Source organism: Drosophila rhopaloa, unplaced genomic scaffold, assembly GCF_018152115.1.
Source record: "Drosophila rhopaloa isolate 14029-0021.01 unplaced genomic scaffold, ASM1815211v1 contig_159, whole genome shotgun sequence".
NCBI classification, from domain to species: Eukaryota; Metazoa; Arthropoda; class Insecta; order Diptera; family Drosophilidae; genus Drosophila; species Drosophila rhopaloa.
The window spans coordinates 466,370-487,463 of record NW_025335038.1 but is presented as its reverse complement, the minus strand read 5'-3'; the positions used below and the strand labels follow the sequence as shown (position 1 = coordinate 487,463).

Sequence of the window (21,094 nt, the reverse complement as noted above, 5' to 3'; positions counted from 1 at the left end):
ATATATTTAAATTCTGTTTCGGTCTCGTCTTTCTCGGCTGCTGGCGTCTCTCTTTTGGCCTTCTGTAATGAAAAGCGCCAACAAGCTAATGATGAAATATCTGCCAAACTTTGCACTGCGCAGTTTCTATATATCTGTGTGTGCGGGCATTGTTTTTTGGGGCCGGGGCCAATATCCCGCACTGAGCCAGAGTGCTGCCGCATTCTCGATATTGTCGGTATTGTCGGTACTCTCGATGTTCCCGATTTGTGGCGGTGGTGGGGACATGCCAGAAATTCGCAAAGTGCTGAGCATGGAATGCGGCACAATAAGGTAACGAACTTAAGCTGAAACCAAAAGGTGTCACATGTGCGGCTGCCCGGTTGTAGGAGGCGAACGGGCACGGGTCGTATGCGTAATATTCTCGCCATTAGGCCATTGACTTTGCTTTGGGCCATAAACAGCAATGTCGTCAACGGGGCGTATGAAATTTCATTGGAAGAAGGCGAAGCAAACGCGTCTATCTCTGAGTGTGCGTCACTTTACCAAGAATTCTATAAGCTCAGAGTTCATGAAACGTGTGCACGCGAACTGAAACGATCACTGTGGCTACGAGTGATCAACAAAACGCCTTAGAGACCTTAAAGTTCTAAAAGTACGATTTTAAATTTTCAAAGCGCCTACATTTAATTATTTTTAGCATGATTAGGACAGAATTAAGCCATTAAAATTTTGTCTGAATTGTGGTAGCAATAATGTTTAAGAAGACTAACTAAAAAGTTATTTAAATTTGACTTAGTAATTCAAAAAAAAATGTTGTTACCTTTGAATAATTAAACTTTTAATAATCTTTTATTAATAATTTAATAATATTTTGATGATCGGAACATTATTTTGATACTGGAACAACTTTTGGTTGTCAATCAGTACTCAGACATTAGAAAAATCCCACTAAAATGAATGTTAATGTTTCAATTATGAACTCTATATTCAGGTTACAACGTCTCGCTTAACTAAATTCAATCATGATGATTCTCAGAAGTCTGAAGAGCATGCTAGAAAATATTCCTCAAAATCATGGTCAGCTATTAGATTATTTTCAATATTTTAAATGTTAATGGTAATATTTTATAGCCAATGTTATATAAAAAATTTCTAAGAATCCGTTTAAAATAAAATAATATTCTTTTTATGAGTAAAATGATCGACCAAGATTAATTGCACACTTACAGATAGTGTAATAAATAACAAAGACTATCTCTCTTTTTCATGATTAGATTTTGGATGATATGAAAAATTATATTTGAAACAACATTTTTTTTGTATAATTCATAATAAGATTTAAGCTTTACCTAATTATGTTTTAAAAAAAAGGAAGTGTTATGAAAGTGATATGACATTTATTCCGTCGTTTAATCATGATATTTCATATGTCAATACCTGACCATTAGCTTTCTCATCTAAAGTGGTTCGCCAACATCGCCCCATCGAAAATCTGCCATCATGTGAGTGCCATGAGTTTGGTCAGTCATATGAGCAAACTAAAACCTCTCGAGGTTTATGTGACTCAATTCGATGATTAGCGATTGCCCAGAAAGGCCAAAAATAAAGCACTTTCATTTCTATTTCCGAACCGCACGAAAGAAATTCCCCCATTGGCCGGCGCCAAATGTATCCCGTGATCGATTCGATTTCACAATTTTATCTGCGAATAAAAATATTTTTACACAAAGGTCAACTCTATTTGCAGCATTTGTTTTTCTGTCCATTGTAGGGCCTAAAAATAGATATCATAGTAGAGATATCTCCCGAGCTGATACCGATTATCAATATCAGCACTCCCCCGCCGCTGTGAAAATATGACGCTCGTAGTTTCGATGTTGTTATTGCTCTTCTGGCATTCTGGTATTCCCGCCGAACGAAAGCAAAAATCCCAGTCGCGAAAAATCAGTTAACGAAACTATAAACAAACGGATATTGCTGTTTGTTGTTTACGACCTGTGATTAACACTTTGTCGCCGATCACAGGCAAAATTCATGCAACTCATCGCCGGACAAAGCGCGTGCCGAACCACGAAAGTTTTCATCACAATTCACACCCGTCTAATCAAATTGTTTGCCCAATAGTTCCTTACACACGTTATTAACGCGCTGGTCAGAATGAAAAACAAATAAATAAAAACCAGCCCACAACTGCCAAATCATGCTCGGGTTGAAGACCGAATTTAGCCTCCTGAGAGTGAGAACCGCTTTATTAGTCGGGGAATTACTTCAGTTTGGCAGTATAATTGGAAAAAGAAAATAGGATTTGAGTTACTAAACAAATATATATTTTTCGACATTTTAGAGCTTAAAATATATTAGCCTTATTACTTTTTAGCTAATCAAATTTCGTACATTGAAATGTTTTTAAAGTTAATTAAATGTTGTAAATAAAAATATTTATCATTTAAATATTAGCAAGTGTACATTGTATTGTTATTAGATAGCACACATTTAACTTTTTTCCAATCTAGGTCACCTTCATAGTCGATCCTCTGAATTTGATACACAAACTGTTTACAACATTCTGTTTTTGCTTTTTCTGGGGTGTGAAAAGTTGGAAGATCTCAACAAAAAATCACACAACAAAGTGTCGCATGTAAAAAACAATTTCAATGATTTTTATTTGTTTTGGTTTTCATTTATTTCACTCTGTTTTTTCGCAGTTTCAGTCAGGGGGAACTTTTGCCAAGTGATTTTTGTGGCGGACTTCTGGGAATTTTTGTGTTGTCGCGGTTCGTGCAATAAATAAGCAAATTTGCATTCAGCTCAAATACAAAAACAAATGCATAAATAAATGAAAGCAATTCCAAAAATTTCGCACACGACCTCAATGAGTCATACGCGACGAAGAGAGAGAGCAAATGGACGGACACCTCATCAAAACATTTCCCTCCTTTTCTGCTCAATCTGAAAATAAATGCAGAGTCGAGGCGCGAAATTTGCAGGGCAACAACAAGAAATACTTAAAAATGTTTTGTAAACAAATATGTTAACCGAAAAAAAGTGAAAAAACACAACTAAATTGCCGTCGAGCAAGTTCGGAATTCCCTTTCTCCGTTGTTGTTGCCGCGATTTAATTACAAAATATATTGGCCATAATAAATTTGGCTTCAGTTTTTGGCGAATGTCGATTTGGGCGAGGCGAAGGCGAGAGGACCTTTCCCAAGTATTTATGGGATTGGTTTTTGAATCGTTTTTTTGGCGCAAGTTCGTTGAACTGCATTTGAGCGGGGGTTTGTGGTTGGTTTTTCCATTGTGTATAATCAAAGGTGGATGGTGTGGAATGTGACGTTAAAAGAATAACAATTCTTTGATAATATTATTTAGGAAAGAATTTTGTTATTGCCTCGAAAGGTAAGATAAATACTCTTATGTTTTCATAAACAAATAGTGTAGTTATTTGGTCTTTGGTAATAAACATTTCTGCGAAACAGATATCGCATTTTTTTTCTCCAACTTTTCTTTACCCTTCTCAGAATTCTAAATCAGTGATCGCGTGCTGCGTGAAAGAGTTTTCCCAGACTTTTGGCTTCCTGCAACGTTTTCCTTTGATATCCAATATCTCCCGCTGTGTCAACACTCGATCTACATGGCCTGCCCAGGCGATCCTCACCTACCTGCTCTGCTGAGGGTCCTCCTCCTTTCGATTTTCCTCATCTTGCTCCGTGATCTTATCCCCGCTGCTCATTATCGTGCAAACAACGCACTGCGAAAATCCCTCATTGCCTTTCATCCTCACAAACACATAATTGCAGGCGAAATGCATTTATGCTGCCAGGTAGGAGAGGTCTTAAAAGAAGAAATAAGGAGGCCCAAGGGACAGATGCAGGCGACCGCCGCGACGAGAAAACAGGCGGCAGGTGCGCGAAGTTTTCGTGTTGCGAAATCGAGGACAAATCGAAATGAGGTTCTGCCACTGCAGGACTCCATGTAATTTGCCCGCTCCTCAAGAAGGCCAACAGCTGCCATCTGTTCCCTCTGATTGTCGAGCGACCGATGTTGAATGCCGAATGTTGAATGCAACACGTGGCAGGTGCGAGGAGCAGGACGCCACCGGCTGGGTATTACTGTACCTGTGCCAGCTGCCATCAGCGGTTGCCCTGTACTTCATGGGAATATGGGTATTTTTGATTGAGTCAATTAAGTTGAAAAAATAATATTGTAAATTAAGTAAATAATAATTGTTTAAATACAAGCCTTAAACGAAATTATAAATAAGAAGGGAATTCCATTAATATTTTGTTGTTGGTGTGTTATTTTATTAAATATTGTACTAGGAGAGCATATAAATTATGAAAAAAACCAATAAAAGATTCCACGGCATCAACTAATCTCATTTGCAAATACCCTATTTCCCCGCTTGTTTTGTTGGGCTTTGTGTTTACTTTTGTGGCTGTGGCAGCTGCCTAAAGGGCCAACGATTTGCCAATTACGAAGTCGAGCAGCAGCAACAGTCGGCACAAGGATCAAGGATCTTTGTGATAGCACCTGTCCTTTTGTTGGTGCTCTTATTACGACTGAGTTCCTTGTTTTTGTCTTCACCTTTTTTCGAGGTAGTGCCTGCCTCGTGTTAATCTTTAACGCGCTTGTTTCGGAACTCCAACCGCCAACTCCAGTTAAATTCTTCTAATTAGCGAATGTCTATAACTCTCTGTAAAAGCAAACACATACTTGATTGCTCGCCGCTTTGTTGCTTCATCGGAATGTTGCACTAAGCGCTGCAACAATGTTCCAAGCTCTGCGGCACGAAGTTTCCGCATTCCCAATTAATAAGTCACTCGAGTCAAGTCAAAATGCATAATAAACAACAATTGAGCACAGATTGTGAGAGCTGTGACGACGGAGATGATGGAAAATTTCTTTGTTGATCTTTTGGCTTCATCTCGCAGAGAAACTAACTAAAAAAGAAGGTGGAAGGAGGGCGTTTGTGAATTGCTGCACAGGAAGTCGGTAATTTCCACTGGTAGAGATGACATCGTTCCGGAATGTTTGGATTGTAAATGGCTTTAAACTAATAAAGAAATAAATAATAAATTTATTGCTATAGAAATGGTGTAATTTTTCGAATTTGCAGCTAAGTTTTCTCCAAGTTTTGTGAGCCTGCCACCCTTTTGATTCATTAGTATTACATCCTTTTCGTGCATTATTTCATCATGTCATTCTCCCATTTAATTTCCTTCTACAATTTCATTGTCCTCCCTGTTTCGCGCTCACTTCCTTCTCACATTTCTTACGCGTCCCTTCCAATTCACTGACCATTCTAAGCAGTTCATTGCCACTGCCCCTCATCACGAAATGTGTCACCTTCAACTGCAATATTCACTTCCTCCAAGAAATGACTCAACGCTAAATACGAATACAGTTTCAGTGATTCGTTGTTTCCTTTATTATACCCTTTACTTGTATAGCATATGGGTATATAGTATTCGGTAACAAATATGTTGACTATGAGAGTCAAGATCTCGGAAACTACAAGAGCTAAAAATTTGGGATGTAGATTCCAGTTATCCCAATGCAGAACAGTGGCCACGCCCACTCTAACGCGCACAAACTCTGTAGAGACATGATAGAGGCCAGTTATTAGGCGGTATATGTCGGTATATGGGGGCATATTTATTTTGAAATTTTTCGTTGATTAACAGGTATCTTTTAGTCGAGGCTTTTGACTATGACGATTCTCCCTATTTTTTGCTACGTTGGTTTCACTCTCCTTCCACAAGAAAACCATCTAAACAAATCCTCAATTTGTGCTGCAAAAAAGCTAAATTTGGGACAAACGTCACGGAAAGTCAAACAGTTTATACCTCAAGCCATGTGACTGAAAATATTTGCGAACCGAAAAACAAACTATGAATGACGCCCGAAAGGGGATGACAATTTTAGATGATTGCCTAAAAAGGTTGGTTTAAACGAAAATGACGTCTGCAAAAACAATTGAATGGTTCAAACTTTTAGAAATAATAATAATAATTTTGAGAATTTTCAAAATTTTCCCAATTTATTTCCGCTTCCCTTCGCACTGGCATTTTCCTGCTTTTGGTGTTGGAATGAATGAATTATGCGAATGCCTGCGAATGCTTATGGATATTTCGCTCACGCGCCTGCCAACAGCAATCACTCATTTGAGTTTTCCAACCCCCCGACCACGCCCCCGCAAGTCCGCCCCACCACCGCCAGACAACCTTACCCCACCCGCCTCATCTTGTCTTATCCGAAAACATGTCATCATGGTTTTCCCTCTCACCACTAAGTCAATTAGTTGTGATGCTTTCCCCGATTCCCTTTTCGTTGAGGTATATGTACCATAGCGCTGGTTTTGTTGATAGAGTTTAAAAATGTATTACATTATTACTGAATCTAATGACTTTAAACTTTTAATCCGAAACAAATCCAGAATATCTTGTGATCTTGTATTTTTTTTCCTAATTCCTAAGCTGCCAAATATGTTCAAACAGGGGTTCCCCGATATCTTTAAATTATCAAGTAGTAATTAACGATCGCATGTTAGAAATTAAATACATGGATATTTTTTAACTTTAAATCTTAAGGTAAATAAATTTTGGTTTGTTAATAGGAAATACCTTACTTTTCCACATGGTTGTTTTCTTTCTTCAAAAGGGTATTCCTGGCTTCACTAACTTCTCTGTATAGTCTCTTCTTCCTTGTTTGTTTTCATATGAGATTTGCGCCAATGTAGGCCAACAATGACGCACAGGCCTCATTGGACTTTGGGGGGCAGGGGCGTGGCACTGGCAGGGGTGCGGTGGCGCAGCAAAGATACCAAACTAAAGCGCCCAGACCAATGCGGACGGCCACTGCCACGTTTTGGATTGCATAAAGCATTGCAGACGCATTTGCGAAAAGAGTCACCACATTCCCCCAACGCTGCCATTCCCCCAATGGGGGTCTTGCCACTCTGCGAAGCGTCGAAAGACGTCAAAATATTTTTAGCTGGCGCCGGAAATGCGAAAGGCTTTTTGGTAATATTTCTATATTTCTTTCTAAACGCTCTGGTCTTTTGTCTTTGGGAGGGGTGCCCTGTGCTTTGGGTTTATTTTTGGCTAATCACGCGGATAATCTTAGCCACTAAAAAAGTCGAAGGTGCAAATATTGAGACGCACACTTAAATTCGAATTACGAAATGTTTTTCTTTAGAACAATCGGGAGGTAAACGACCAAGTATCCATGAAGAATATTTATATATTTAGACTTACACTATTTATCTCGCCACGAAATGCCGCTTGTTAAATTTAGAATGAAGAAAATACACAGCTCGAACATGCTTCTAGGGATTACTAGGCCTTAAGTTCCTCTAATTATTTCCAAATTATTTTATTTTCCTGGTAGTCAATACAAAAACACACAAAACGGGATTAAGGCATTTGCAGGGTGTTTATTTAAAAACTGAAATAAAGTTGGAATTAAATTCTTAGCCAGTTTAAAAATGTATAGTAAATAGTTTTTAGCTTTTATTTGTTATTTTATTCTTTAAACATCGCTCATAAGGATATTTCGTGTTTATTAACACTTTAAACTTTTCATTTAGGTTTAAAATCTCTGGAAATCTAATTTTTGTTTAAGGCCAGGCTATTTCACTGGTCACTTTTTCACCATTCTAAGCGTTTCCTTCCCGTATTTGACGCTGTTACAATTCCTTCGCCATCGTAACCATTTCCTTCCCTTTGTTTTAAGCTCTTTCCGAACGGATCTGCTCGATTCCCCTCCGAATCCGACTGCGACTCCTTCCGCCTTTTCCCCTCAACTTCAAACTACCGAATACCGACTTCAAACTCCCAGCTCCTTTTGTCTTTCGATTGCTTTTTGCCGTTTTGGCTCGAACGTGAGTGGATAACGGCGATGACAGGACGAAAAGCATAGAGCGGGGCAGCTTCCCCCAGAAATATCGATTGTGGACTCCATTCGAGGATAAAGGATACCGGGATATACACTCCGTCAATGGAGGGGGGCGAAATGAGAAAACCAAATGACAACTCATTCGGAGTTGCAATAAGTCACCCTTCAATTTGCCTGCTCCCAGCCAAAAAAAAAAGCAAAAAGTGGAAATGGAAGTTGGCTGTTAAAGTTTCAGCGTTGACAGCAAACAGGAAGAGAAATGAGGAGTGGACTGGGGTAGTACGGAGGACAATAAGTTGGGACGTGAGCAGCGTTAAGTAAAACCGAGGCACGCAATGCTGGGTCCAAAAAAGCAGCAAAGGGGGACTCATGGGCGAAGGACCGACCGACTTTGGGCTATTAATTTGAAGGCAAACAACGCACGAGCCGGGAATTAGGCATCCGAGTGAGTGGCAATGAGGAAGGGGAAGCCCCGATGTCAAATTTGTGAGCAACTGCAGCCGCTGATAAGATTTATGAGTGTGTGCCAGTGTGTGCGGGGCAGCTTTATGGTGGGGGCCACAGGACTTGGACTTAGCCCCCCGCCCAACGAAGGAACTACACATATCCGACGCAAGACAAAGGACCACGGAGACGTCGACGAACGACAAATAAAAGATTTTTATTATCACATTATGCGGCAGCAGATTTCCTTTAGATGTTGTCGCTCAGTCGCTGTGGCTTTGTTTGCTGGCCTTTCCCGTTTTCTCACTTAGAGATGGGACAGCAGGGCTCAATAGTATACAGTTCCTAAAAAACATACATAATTTACCAGGGCGCTTTCATCAGCTGATTGATAGAATTTATCCGATCATAATTAATGGGTGGATAAAATGTGGCCAAGGATTAAGAAGTTCATTTTGATTTTATATATAAATCCCCCATGTCTTTCGAATAAATACACATGGGAAATATATCCAAGAAGTATAATAATTACTCACATAACACAGACTGACTTGCAAGGAATATCCAGAAATATCTATTCCAAGGATTTCCCAAATTTTGTAATGATTTACTTTCACGATTTGCGCATCACCAACGGTGTTCCACTCGAATCCCTGCCACCTCGCTTTTCATCTTCAGCCCTGGACTAGTTTACTTTTGCGCTTTTTGGTTACTTAAGCTTTCACTTGCTCCCTGCCCCATTTCAGTTGGGTTTAGGCCAAGTTTGGCCTGCGCAGGTTGAAATTCAATTTGCGAAATGAAATTTCTAGGCGAACAACAAAGACGGACGAGAAAATCTCAGAAAAATCCGCATTCAATCTGTGTCTTCCCGCCGCTTTTCTTTTCTCTTCCCAGTCGACTTTTCCCATTTCCATTTACTTATTTTGGTTATTATACGGCTCACAGATCCGTCTGCTAATTAACTTAAAATAGAGGAAGGGTGAGCAGATTCCTCCAACTGTTGCACGATGTCGTCGCCCATTTAGGGTGGGATGTGGCGATGGATCTCCGCTGCAGTTGCCCCTGTCAATCCCCAATCCCCGCCAGTTCGCCAGTCGGTGGGATGAAGATTGATGCCACACGCGGCGTATACTCAATGTCCCTGTTGCTTCTTGGTCTGCTTTGTCTATATTGCGATATAGGGCAACTTGGCGGCTGTTAATGTGCCGCAAAGCAGAGGATGCACAATTGAAATGGTCAACAGAGCGCAGTGTCTATGGTTACTGAGTGGAACGGTGATGGAGAGGCCAACTTAGAGGGTGAGCTGCTGGAGGCGGAGTTTGAATATGAAAAAGGAAAAGAAAATGGAAAATAAAACGATTGCAACTAAGTTAAAATGAAAGGTGATTGTGCTAACAGATTTTTAGTTAGTCAGTGCTTTTGGTAAAGTGGGAGCAGACTTGCTTGATTAATGTGTTACTTTAAGTGCGTATTTAGCAAAAAATTAAAGCCCTATAATGGAGCAGGAAAAATCGAAATTAATTGGTGATTTTGTTAACCATTTTGAATATAGAAGCTACAGATGGTAATTAACCCTGACCTCGTCTAAAGCCAATATAAAAAAAAATACTTATAAGTACTGCGACAAAAATGCAAGTGAAATAACTTACAACTATATTTTCCATTTAATCACCCCTTGTGCAGCGAAACTATTTTACTTCGCCGTGGCGCAGCATTCTTCGCATTTGCTAAGTTTGTCAGAGACATTTTGATTGTACGACGAACTGACACGACACGAGACATTTCCCCCGCCCTTCTGCGCCCCTGGGTCAACCCCTTCTGGCCATATATTCCCCTCCCTCCATGACATCCACCTGTCAGCTGACATCAAGAATGTCAGACGGCGACATTTTGGCGACTGAGGCGGTAGCGGGCGAGGAAACTCGGTTGGATTCGATTTGATTTCAGTTAAGCTGACGGCTGAGTTGCCTTGCCCAGTGGCTACTGCTCCGAAGTCTGGTGGAACCCCTCGAAGCCCCCATCTCCTGTTTCCTCGGCCACCATGTAATTCATCATTTTGCTGCTGCTGCTGCTGCTGCAGCGTCGTGTTCGCATTCCATCCAAGGTTGCCCCATAGATCCGCCTCGACTATATGGCCCCTCTTCCCCTCCCTCTCGCACACACGCTAACTTTACTTTGACAAATTGCAACTTTTCGATAAATTCGAATCATTTGTCATTGACACAAATAGCTTTCAAATTGCACAGACAAACACACACATGTTGAATGAGTTGAGTGGGGCTGTTAAGGGGCGGGGGGCCAGCCTATTGCATTGGGGCGTATAATTGTTGTTGCTGCAACAAAACAACATTCGCAGCGGAAATTCCAAAAACAACTAATTGCAATCTTCAAATGATCTTGTGCAAAGTGTGACCAATCGAATGGGGAAAATGTTTAAATTGAAAAATTAAAGAATATGTTTTAAAAACTTGCAATATGTTAACAATAATTAATAAATTCATTCTATGATCTATTAAGAATATATTTATGTAATATGATATTGCTCTAGCTAAATAAATAATGTTGCTTACATACTAATTACTTTGTACACGTGAATTTATATAAAAAAAAAAGGAAAAGAGTTCTTGAAGGTATCCAAAACATAAATTGACATGCAAACATGTAAGTGATATAAATTTCAGTAAACTCTGGTCACTCTTATGTCAGCAAGAGACCGCCTTGCCACACTGCTTTTGCTTGCAAAGCGAAATGCTCGTTATCCGCAGTCGCTCGCCGCTGGTGGCATGCCCCAAAGTGCTTGTTGTTGTTTTGTCGGCGATTTCAAGCTGTTTTCAGTTTTGGCTCAACAATAACAACCACATAACAGCACACATATAGCTGCAACAACATCGGCAACAACAATCGCCGACAGTTGCAACCTTCCCCATCGTGTTTCTCACCTCCCCCCTCGCCATACCTGGTCTCACCTTGCTGCCCCCTTCACCGCCACCCATGTCCCCATGCCCCCATTATCCCCGTCTCTGTTTCGCACGCCTGGCCAGATCCAGCGATGGCCGTCTCGCTCGCACACGCCTCACAATGACCCAGTTTCCAAAGCGGAATGTAAACAAATTTGACCTGGAAAAAAGAGTTTTTGTTTTGTAAACAAACCGCGACTGCGACGCCGACTGCGGCAGAGGCGGCTCAAAGTGTATGCATGTGTGAGTTTGTGCTTAGAGTGTGTGTAGATTGCGTTTTTGGGCCTTAATGACAACAACAGAAAACGCACAAAATTCGCTAACAAAGTAATTTAGTTGATGATGTTGTTGCCAAAAAATTTGTGAAATAGTTGCGGTCTTTGATGGAAGACGAAGAATAAGATAAAAAGGAATGTGGATAAAGACAGGGAAGAGTGGAGAAGAGGGGCTTGAAGAGGCTCTGCAGAAAGTGGTAACGGTCCAAAGATTTAAGAAAATGCTATTAAATTACGGTGCTTTTGCTGGAGAAAATGGAAGGTGGGTGAATTATGGAAAATGGTTTGAGCTGAAATAATACTTAATATTTTGACCCTAAGCTTTTACCAATTTAGTGCCATTTCTTCACAAGGATTTGTAATTTCTTAAGTCTTAAGGAAACTTACTATGCATTTTTTCTAGGTTTAACAGAGTTAAATATTAATTTATCTTTCTTGATTTCATTAAGTACGTTTAAATTAGTAATTTATTGTTACAAATATAAAATATGCAATTTGTTGACATTGACATTTTACCAGGAAAAATCCGACGTTTTCAAAAACAAAATCAAAGAAATAAAATAATAAAAGAATAACTTTTGTTAAAGGTTATAAACAAAATATGAGAAAACTGGTCGGGAAAGCAGATCTTGTGCTTATTATTTTTATTTTCTCAAAATCCCGAACACCACTCACATTTATAGGCGTAAAAATAAAGTTTTAGGATAGAAATAAAGTTATTCTGCTTCATGAAATAATATATATTATCCAGTTGTTAGCCAAGTTTGTATGTATAAACTAATACATGTAATACCTGAGACATGAGCAACTGAAAATAAGCTATCATTGTCTAAACGGTCTTTTAAATAGTCTCACATTCACGGTTAAATGGCCTAGAGCAAACCTTCGTCTGGCGCCCCTGCCCATTTCCACCCTGACCTCTTGGCGAATAACTCTTTCTCTGGGTTTGTGTCTTTCCCTTCCTCGGCGAACCGCGATGATCTCATAACTCAATGAACTCGGCGACCTCCACTTTCACTAGCTCTCTGCCAGCCACTTCTTCGCCATTCAAACATTTCTCACATTTATTACTAGTTTTTTTCTGGCGTTTCGTGGATTTTCCCATAATTCCTCATTTCTGGCAATTTTCTCTACGCCTTGCTGTGTTTTTATTATTTGTTGGCATTAGCATAAAAAATTCGAAATTCCAAAAGAGTTTCATTAAAATGAGCTTGTTTTCCTTTGTTGTGGTTGTCTATCTGGGTTTGTTTTGCTTTTTATCTTGTACCCCAAAGCCCTCAGATTTTTCTGTGCACATTTTTTTTGCAAATCGGAATTGGCTCACGTAATAAATATCATAAATTGCGTTTTACTTTGACACACATTAGCCAAAACCGCACCAAAAATGAACTGAGTAGCAATGAACGCTCTCTTTTTTGTTATTGTCAATTTGTGGCCGACTTTTTTGTGTTGTTGATGCTTCAGCGTTTGTTTTTGTCGTTTTCACTGGAATTTCGCTGCTTTTTTCTGTTTTTATCGGCAAATTTGTTGTTTTGCTTGGACTTTCTGCTTTCGCCCTTGCAATTGCAAAACAATATGATAAGATCATCATTGCCATCCTCATCAGAATCATCATGGCAGTCATTATAGAAGGTCGAAAAAATGCTCAAAGCTAAAATAATGATTTGTTATTGTTTGGTTTTGTGTTTTTGTTCGTCAAGGCTTACGTGGCGTATGAGTAATTTGTTGTCTGTTTGTTTATTGAATTTAAATTGCGTTGGTTCCAACTGTTAATTAGCAGCGGCAAAAACAAGAGACCGAAAAAAATGATGAAAAATATGAAAATGATGAGGAAAATTGCCAGCGAGTTGGTGAGAAGGGGAAAAACCCGGTGAAAAACAGCCAGACACGCAAAAAGGAAATCTGTGGCCAAAGCAGAGACTTGTTGTCAGCAAATAACAACGAAACAGAAGACAGAAAAACAAACAGCAAAAAGAGCGCAACAGAAAACTACACACAAACAGCAACTGCAACAACGGCAAACAAAATGTGCAATTTTTTCCTTGCCTCCACTTCACTTAGCAACATTGTTGCAGCCGCAGACGGGGCAGAGGGGGGGCAGAGGGGGCTGCAGGCAGTCAGCTCAATGGAAATGTATGAATTGCATTTGCTAAATAAAAAAGAGGCAGACTGCAGACGGCAAAAAATGCAGAAAAACTGAAAAATGCTGCGCCTGCGCCAGCGGCAGAAAGTGAAAGATGATCGCGATTGCAGGGGAAAAAACCAGGACAGATTGAGGGGATTTGGGGGGTGGAAAAAGGGGGCAGACAGGCCGGGGAGAGGGGGGAATAGGTGCAAGACAGATCACACAATGGGAGCGTGAGTTGGCAAAATATTTTCTGTAGTTTTGCATACTCTGTTCGAAGAGGGTTTTACTATTTTTCATAAGGATATGACCTATGCATCATAAGCAGAACTGGAAACCAATAAAAAGATAGTGTGTTTTTCCAAAAATTGGGCCAAAACCTAGATTTTATTAACTGCTTTTTGAGTTTTAAATATAATGTTGGTGTCCTGCAAAGCAATTTTCTTGAATTAAAAATATTTGATTGATTCCACCAATAAATATAATGCAGAAATATTTGTAAAAAGGATTTCTAGGGTATCGAAATAATTGTGACCCGAAGACAGCTTTTCCGCCAAACAGTTAACTATGATCCCAAATGGGCTTGGAAAGATGGCCGATAACCATGCTGCCGCCCGCTCTGCCCCTCTCACTCACTCACTCTCGCCATCTCGCTCGGCGTGCTAATGACTTCAATGATTTGCAATTGTTGTCTAGCTCGAGGGCTGCCGACTCAGTTCAATTCGTTCAGAAACGAAAAGCTAAGGCCAACAAGTTGGTACCAAAGCATCATTAAGTCGTCGTCGTTTTTTACCAACCCGGCGAGTGGTGCGGAAGGGTTAAGGGGCGAGAGAGGGTTAAGCAGAATTAAAATAAATAAAAACTTCAAGTTTGAGCGCTTAAGTTGTTTGTTCCTCTCCGCCTCTTGAGCATAATTCATCTGCAACATTGTTGCACCAAATGCAGACAGACATAATGAAGGAGCCCGCCGCAAAAGGGGGTTAAAGGGGCGACAATGAGTTGAGCTGGAGGCGACACACTGGAGGCCCGCAGACTTGATGGCCAGAGCATTTTCTGTCATGCGGCTGCTAATAGATCTGGCAAACAGTGTGAAAAGGAACCACTGACAACTGATTGAGCCCCGAGCTCCAATGGACGCAACGGGTTAAGCGGGGACTAGGGGTTTGGGGGTCTAAAGGGGAAGCTGCTACTTTGACGAGTTCCTGTTAAACCCATTTCGTATGTCTCGTGCAGTTTAATGACTCCAAAGTTGGAAGTTCTTGTAAAAATGATGATTAACCGCGCGGGAAAGATGATGACAGGGATGGAGAGAGGCAGGATCATCATTATTTTTGTATTCTTTTCGATGGATTTTACTTTTGAAGATCCCAGATATGCAGACTTGTTAAGTTGTGTGTTTTCTGATTTTGTAACTCATGTAAATGTGAGGAAAATATATCAATAAAGTTGTATATCATTTTTATATAAGCTTTCATTTTTATAATGGCTCTAATAAAACATATGTCAATAAGTCAAGATTTACCTAATCGTTCATCGGTTCAATAGATCACCTTTAAGATCTTTGTCATTTATTTCAGATTTTCTTTAAATTGATTGCCATAAATACAAAACGAAACAGTATGGGTGAAATCCTGTCTTGGAAAAGTGCTTGGCCATAAAGGTTATTTATCGGTAAACTCGAAGCGGAGACCACCCAAGTAAAGTCACTTTTTCAGTCTTTTTTGGGTTTAACAGGGTCCGAGATTTATACACTCTCCGCCCCGTGAACCACCATCCTTCCTAAAAAAAAAAAAAAACATTCATATTTTCTCTTCATTTCGGGCTGGCGTTGCAATAATTTTTGTTTCGCATTTTGCGGGGACCAGGGAAAACGGATTTGAGTGGCCAGAGGAGCGAACGAAAAGGGGCGGGGAGCGGCTAGGAAGAGCGGTAATCGAGCATACAAGCGCATTAAGCACCAGACAATTATGTTGCGGCAACATTGTTGCAGTCAAGCGCCACCGCCGTCGTTGTCAGCCACGCCCCCTCCCCTGCCCACCTGCCTCCCCACGAAATCCACCACACAATTTTCGTCGGACGCCGCGCTTTACTTTATTCTGTTGTCTGAACGAGTGTGTGCTTTTTTCTGCATGCGCAATTTAAATTTAGTCAGCTGGAAAATTTTATGAGGCCGAAGTCATAAAAAGCGACTAAAATAAAGGAAAGCAGGGGAGGCGGCGGCGGCGAAAAGTGACTAGTCGGAGGTGGGTGGGGACTTCATTAGCGGGACTGTACCAAAAGATACTAGTTTTGGATGCGTCGGCAATTAGTTTAACGTATCTGGGAAAAGTTTGTTACTTAAGACTTATCTAAGTCTGGCTAAAGTTAATCAGAACAAGGATTATTACTTTAAAGATACAATTTGACTTGCAATTTATCAATTATTGTAAATTCACAGAGATGATTTAGATTTTCCTACTTATAATTTAAAGATATATTTTATAATTTTTTGATATTTGTATTACTATTAAAGAGAGAGTGCTTTGCATAAATTGTTCTGTATTTCGTAAGCGCAAGGAAAAGTTGATCGAATCTGTCCCTGAAATGTCCGACAAATTTTTACGATCTGCCAAGAAAATGTTAATTAAAATGTGAACGGGAATGTCACCCTCTGCAGAGCCCCCACCACCTCCACCCACCCCCACTTGCATCGCAGGATAATCAAAAACCAATACCAGACCTGATACATCCCCCAATCCCAATTTCAGTCGCCATTCAGGTCCCATCCCTTTGCGTTAATGCTGCGTCATCATTTGATATTCATGAGGCAGTCGGAAAATGTCCAACACCAAGGGTGGGGGTTTGAAAAAGCCAGGGGGGAGCATGGAATTTGTTCGACACTCACAGTCACGTCCTTGTGAACCTGCAGTGCAAAATTTAAATAAATGCTCGCGTTGTCCCCTCACCTTTCTTTTTACATATACACAAATACACTTATATAGTCACATATTTTGTCCTGCTCTTTTCCGACCGTTTTCCCTCGCTTTCCTCCGCTTTTCCCGCACTTGACCGAGTGAGCGCGAGTCTATTAGCAGGAGTCCAGAGAGCAACTCGCTTGGCCATAATCACCTTGTTTGTCGGCCGGAACACCTTTAATGGCCAACGGGGCGGAGAGGTGTCGTTACGGCGGATAATCATTGTCGGCGGGACTGGAGGATTTCCCGGGGAGCGGGGCCCATCAAATAAACGTAATTCAATGCACATAATGACAACAACATTTCCATTTTTGACTTCATTTTTTTTTCGGTAGCGCTTTTCCCAACCAACAACAGCTGTCAAGAAGGGGGGCTACCAGCTTAGAGGGTCTTTGTTGGCATTTGCATATGGCCAATTGGGCAATGTCAACAAAAAGCGAGAAAACTCATCGAAGTCAAAGTCAGCAAAAGATGATTACGAAGGGGAAAATATGGAGCGACATTGCGGGAGTCCTGCGAAGACATTATGTGGCGTTAGGGTGCCTCTAATGATTATAAATCAGATTAATATCACGATTGGGGGATGATAATTAGAGCAAGTGAATGTCGGTTTCCCATAAGGTTTTGTGCACGCATAATTTAAGCGTTTGCAAAAGGTTAGCTTATTTACAGGTAACTTAAATGGAAGTATTAATTATCACAAAAAACTGACAATTCTAAAATGATAAGGGCTACATATATATGTATGGGGTTCGTAACTTAATTCCCCGATAGATTTACCATATTTAGAGTATCGACTTATGACCTTCTTTCTTTTCCCCTTTCCCCAAAAAAACTGTTTTCGTTAGTGGTGTTGGAGTAAAACTTTATTTCTGGATTGTTTTTGGATTGGAAACGTTACAAATATGGCGAAAATCTCGAACGTATCGATACGCACTACGCTCTAACATTGGATGTATTTAGTTCGATAACGATGTGTTGTGGGTGTTAATCGAGTGTGTGTGTGTTGTGGGGTGTGAAGTAAAACTTACGCACTAATTCGAGTTGCTTCACTGGAGTTAGGTGTGTGTGTTCAGTGTGAATGGGGATTTTGCAGATGCAAAATGCAAAACGCAGTCGATAACAGTGTTGGCCACATCCTTGAACCATTTTCACTCACAGTCACAGGCACATGCACACTCAATTCACACGACAACTGAAAACGTTGCACATACGACCCGTATGCACGCTAGTTGCTTGCTCCTCTCCCCCTCTGACTTCCCATTTGCCACACTTTCCACACTTCCCACATTTTCCATTTTCCACTTTTCACTCCTGCTCGATTGGATGCAGCCAAGTGTTATGCAACTGCTTAAAGGACTTTATCGTGTGATTTCTTTGGTGATTTGCGTTGTTTGAGTTGTGATTTGTGTGGTGTTGTGTGCCTCATCTGGTATTTTCCCCGCATCCTGGGCAGGGGAGTCCTCCGCAGCATCCTTAGAGCAGGTAGCATTTCCGCCGCCAGCAGGAGCAGGTGCAGTGCCCATGGCGATAGTAGCGACAGAGGCACTTGAGATACTTGTAGCCCGCACAGCAGTGATGCGAGTGCGAGTGCGAATGCGAGTGGTAGTGGCTGTAGCAGGAGCTGTCGTGCAGACAGTACGAATAGCAGCCGCAGTCGCACATCTTTTCGCCGAGTGTGGGGTCCTTCTTTGCCTTGACTTGACTTGACTTGTCTCTAATCTCGAGAATCTGGAGTGTGTGTGGAGTCCTCTGGATTTGCGCGGTGCGTCCCAGCTCCTTGGCTCGCTGTTGCCCAACTGATTTCTGGCCAACGCTCCGTCTTTCGACTTGGCTTAGGTTAGTTTGCCTCAACGGCCTCCAAGGCGAGTCAGTTACTAATGGCTACGGGCGCGAGCCCAAGTTTGATCGATCACGGAGATACATTTGCGTATTTGGGTGGCCAACATTCGTACCACGAACCGGAGCGGGCTGCAATATATGGGTTAGCACTGTTGTTGTTATGGCAATTCATGTGGAAATCATGTCAATTGATTTTGGACAACTAGTCCTCCATCTCCGCCGTCACCGTTTAGGTTCCTGTTATTTGTGTGGTTTACTGAGCCAAGAGTTAGAGGGTATCGGTAGTATAATTGAACAGAATCAAAGAGTTATAGGTTTACCCAGGAAGGAAAAGGAATCGGTGTTCGAAACTCGATTTAGAAATCTTTTATTATAAACTAAAAGATGATGATCAAATTTAAGTGTTTTAGAAACGTATTAAAATCGCGAGTATTTCTATTGAAATGGATAATTTTGAATAACCCATGTTAAGCAATCGTAAAATAAACAAAATTTTAGATTTATAATTTCCCAGGGTAATCCCACGCCTAGACCCACACCAACATTTTCAGCACAATTTTTGCCTGGCACCGCGCACCTAACTCAACTCAAGCCGTATGATTAATTCGCAATGCTGTCGCTGATTTTATGACCGAAATATTTGGGTATATTTTTGTGCATTAGCTGCCGTCGGCCCGAAATAGACTTGGCCAAATGCAAATTCATGCCTGACCCACATTGACGGCTGGGGCATTAGTCACCGCCATTGGGGGATCTACAGATAGAGATACGGGTGTATCTGCATCACTGCTAGCTGCTCTCTTGTGTTGAAATCGATGACACACGCGGCGAATGCAAATCTGACGTCATTGAGGCGGCCACACGGCGTATACGTCATCTTGTTTGTGCGTTCAGGCTGAGATAAGCTAGGTTCTGCGACTGTGGCGGACTGCAAATGAGATCAGGGGATCTGCACTGGATGAGGTCATCGCAGTAGTGCGATCATTAGTGTGCTGGGTGTTGTTTACCCTCTCTCAAACAGCTGCTAATTGCTAATTCCAATTTGGATACGCGTTAAACAATCAGGAAATGTTTTACTCGATCACTTAGCAGATCATTAGTCCGCAGTTTGCTGTAGGAAAGGTCAAAACCTTAGAGTAACTTGTGTTGGTCAAGATGAGGTCAATGGTCGGTTGAAAGGTGTTATTATACAGAATGGGAAATATTTATTTTCAGGATGTCAACAAAGCAAAAAATGTATAATTTTAAGATAAACCATTGCAACTAGTATAGTAATCCAAACCATATTATTATTTTTTGAATTATTTAAGTGCCACATAATTTTTTAATTAATATATTGAATAAAATGGACTGGTTAAGTCCCGAAGCTTGACTTAAATTTTACATTCCTGTCATGTGTCACAGCCCATCGTGTAATGTTCACTGTGAAATCTACCCATTTCGGCTAATAGCTCCCCAATTTAATTCGCGAACCATAATTTGCACTCTGCCACATGCGTGTTGCTTATCTGCTATCTCCTTTTGTTTTCATTATTATATTTGGGGGAAAGCACCGTTTTAACCCTTGTTTAGGGTTCAATTAAAGTGGCGAGCACACGTAACGTGGCTTTAATGTCAGGGACGAGGTAAGAGGTCCTGCTGCTGCTGTCAAGTGTCCTTGTGCGCTTAAAAAGTCTTTGCACACGTATCCCCAATGGCGAAAAGTTTTGTCAGCTAGCCAAAACCTGGTTAAAAACGCTGGGGCAGGGGATCGAGTCTCGGTTTTTGGGTTCGAGAAGGTTGCAAGTGCATGGTTCTCAGCAGTTTAGTTCAAGTTGTTTCAAGTAACACTCAAAGGACAACGGGGCGGACAAATAACGACGGTCCTCGGACCATATGGACTAGGGAAACAATCGCAGGTCCTTGACGGGATTGCAGGGACAGGAAGCGCCGGCTGTCAGTGTGTGGCAAATAATGGTGTTGCGTGTCGTTCTTGCCACAAAACGATGATGATAACCGAGAGAGCCCAAGCCACGACAGCTGACTCTGGAAATGACAAAAAAAAATGTCCAAAATACGCAAAAAAAAATGGGGAAAATAATGCACCAGGCGATGCAAGAAAATAAACTTCTTCCGGACCAAGTTCTCTGCGGTCTCCCCGCGAAAAGCGTCACTGACACTTAAATTAAATTTGTTTCCATTCCGACGGCGACACTTTCGGTTCGCTTCGCTTGGGGTTCACTTCGGTTTTTCTTTGGGTACACCGACTCCTCGCCAAAATCCGACCAAGTCAGCCGAGCTGAGAAATGCATTTTGTAATAAAATAAATTAAAACGAAAGCAAAGCAAATTGTACACTCCAACTTGCCGAAACCAAACAATGCCCAGGAGAGAGGAGGGTGGAGTTGGTTTTTTGAGGCGGGAGTGGGCGAAAAGGAGGCGTAACCTCAGACAGAGTGAAAAGCTGTCGCTGCCGTTGGTCGAAAGTTCGAGCTACACACAAACAATTGGGAGAGTAGCTAATAATAAAAATTATGCAAGAGAAATATATACAATCTATAAATCGGTAATGGGTTTAAATTTAGTGTCTAACCCCCTAAATCATAGCATAATATGGGTTATGTCATCTCAATGCTGTACT

General features: G+C 41.0%; 1 protein-coding gene across 1 annotated transcript; it reads right to left on the bottom strand.

The window, feature by feature from the left end:
* Nucleotides 1-17,491: 17,491 nt before the first annotated feature.
* Nucleotides 17,492-18,420, bottom strand: LOC108037184. Its single transcript, XM_017113702.1, has one exon. It carries the CDS (start codon nt 18,296-18,298, stop codon nt 18,110-18,112), a length of 189 nt encoding a protein of 62 aa, XP_016969191.1. The 5' UTR covers nt 18,299-18,420; the 3' UTR covers nt 17,492-18,109.
* Between the last annotated feature and the right edge of the window lie 2,674 nt (nt 18,421-21,094).

What these genes read in the sequence shown, in the direction of transcription:
- LOC108037184 (XM_017113702.1), bottom strand. Translation starts at nt 18,298, where the DNA reads ATGTGCGACTGCGGCTGCTATTCGTACTGTCTGCACGACAGCTCCTGC.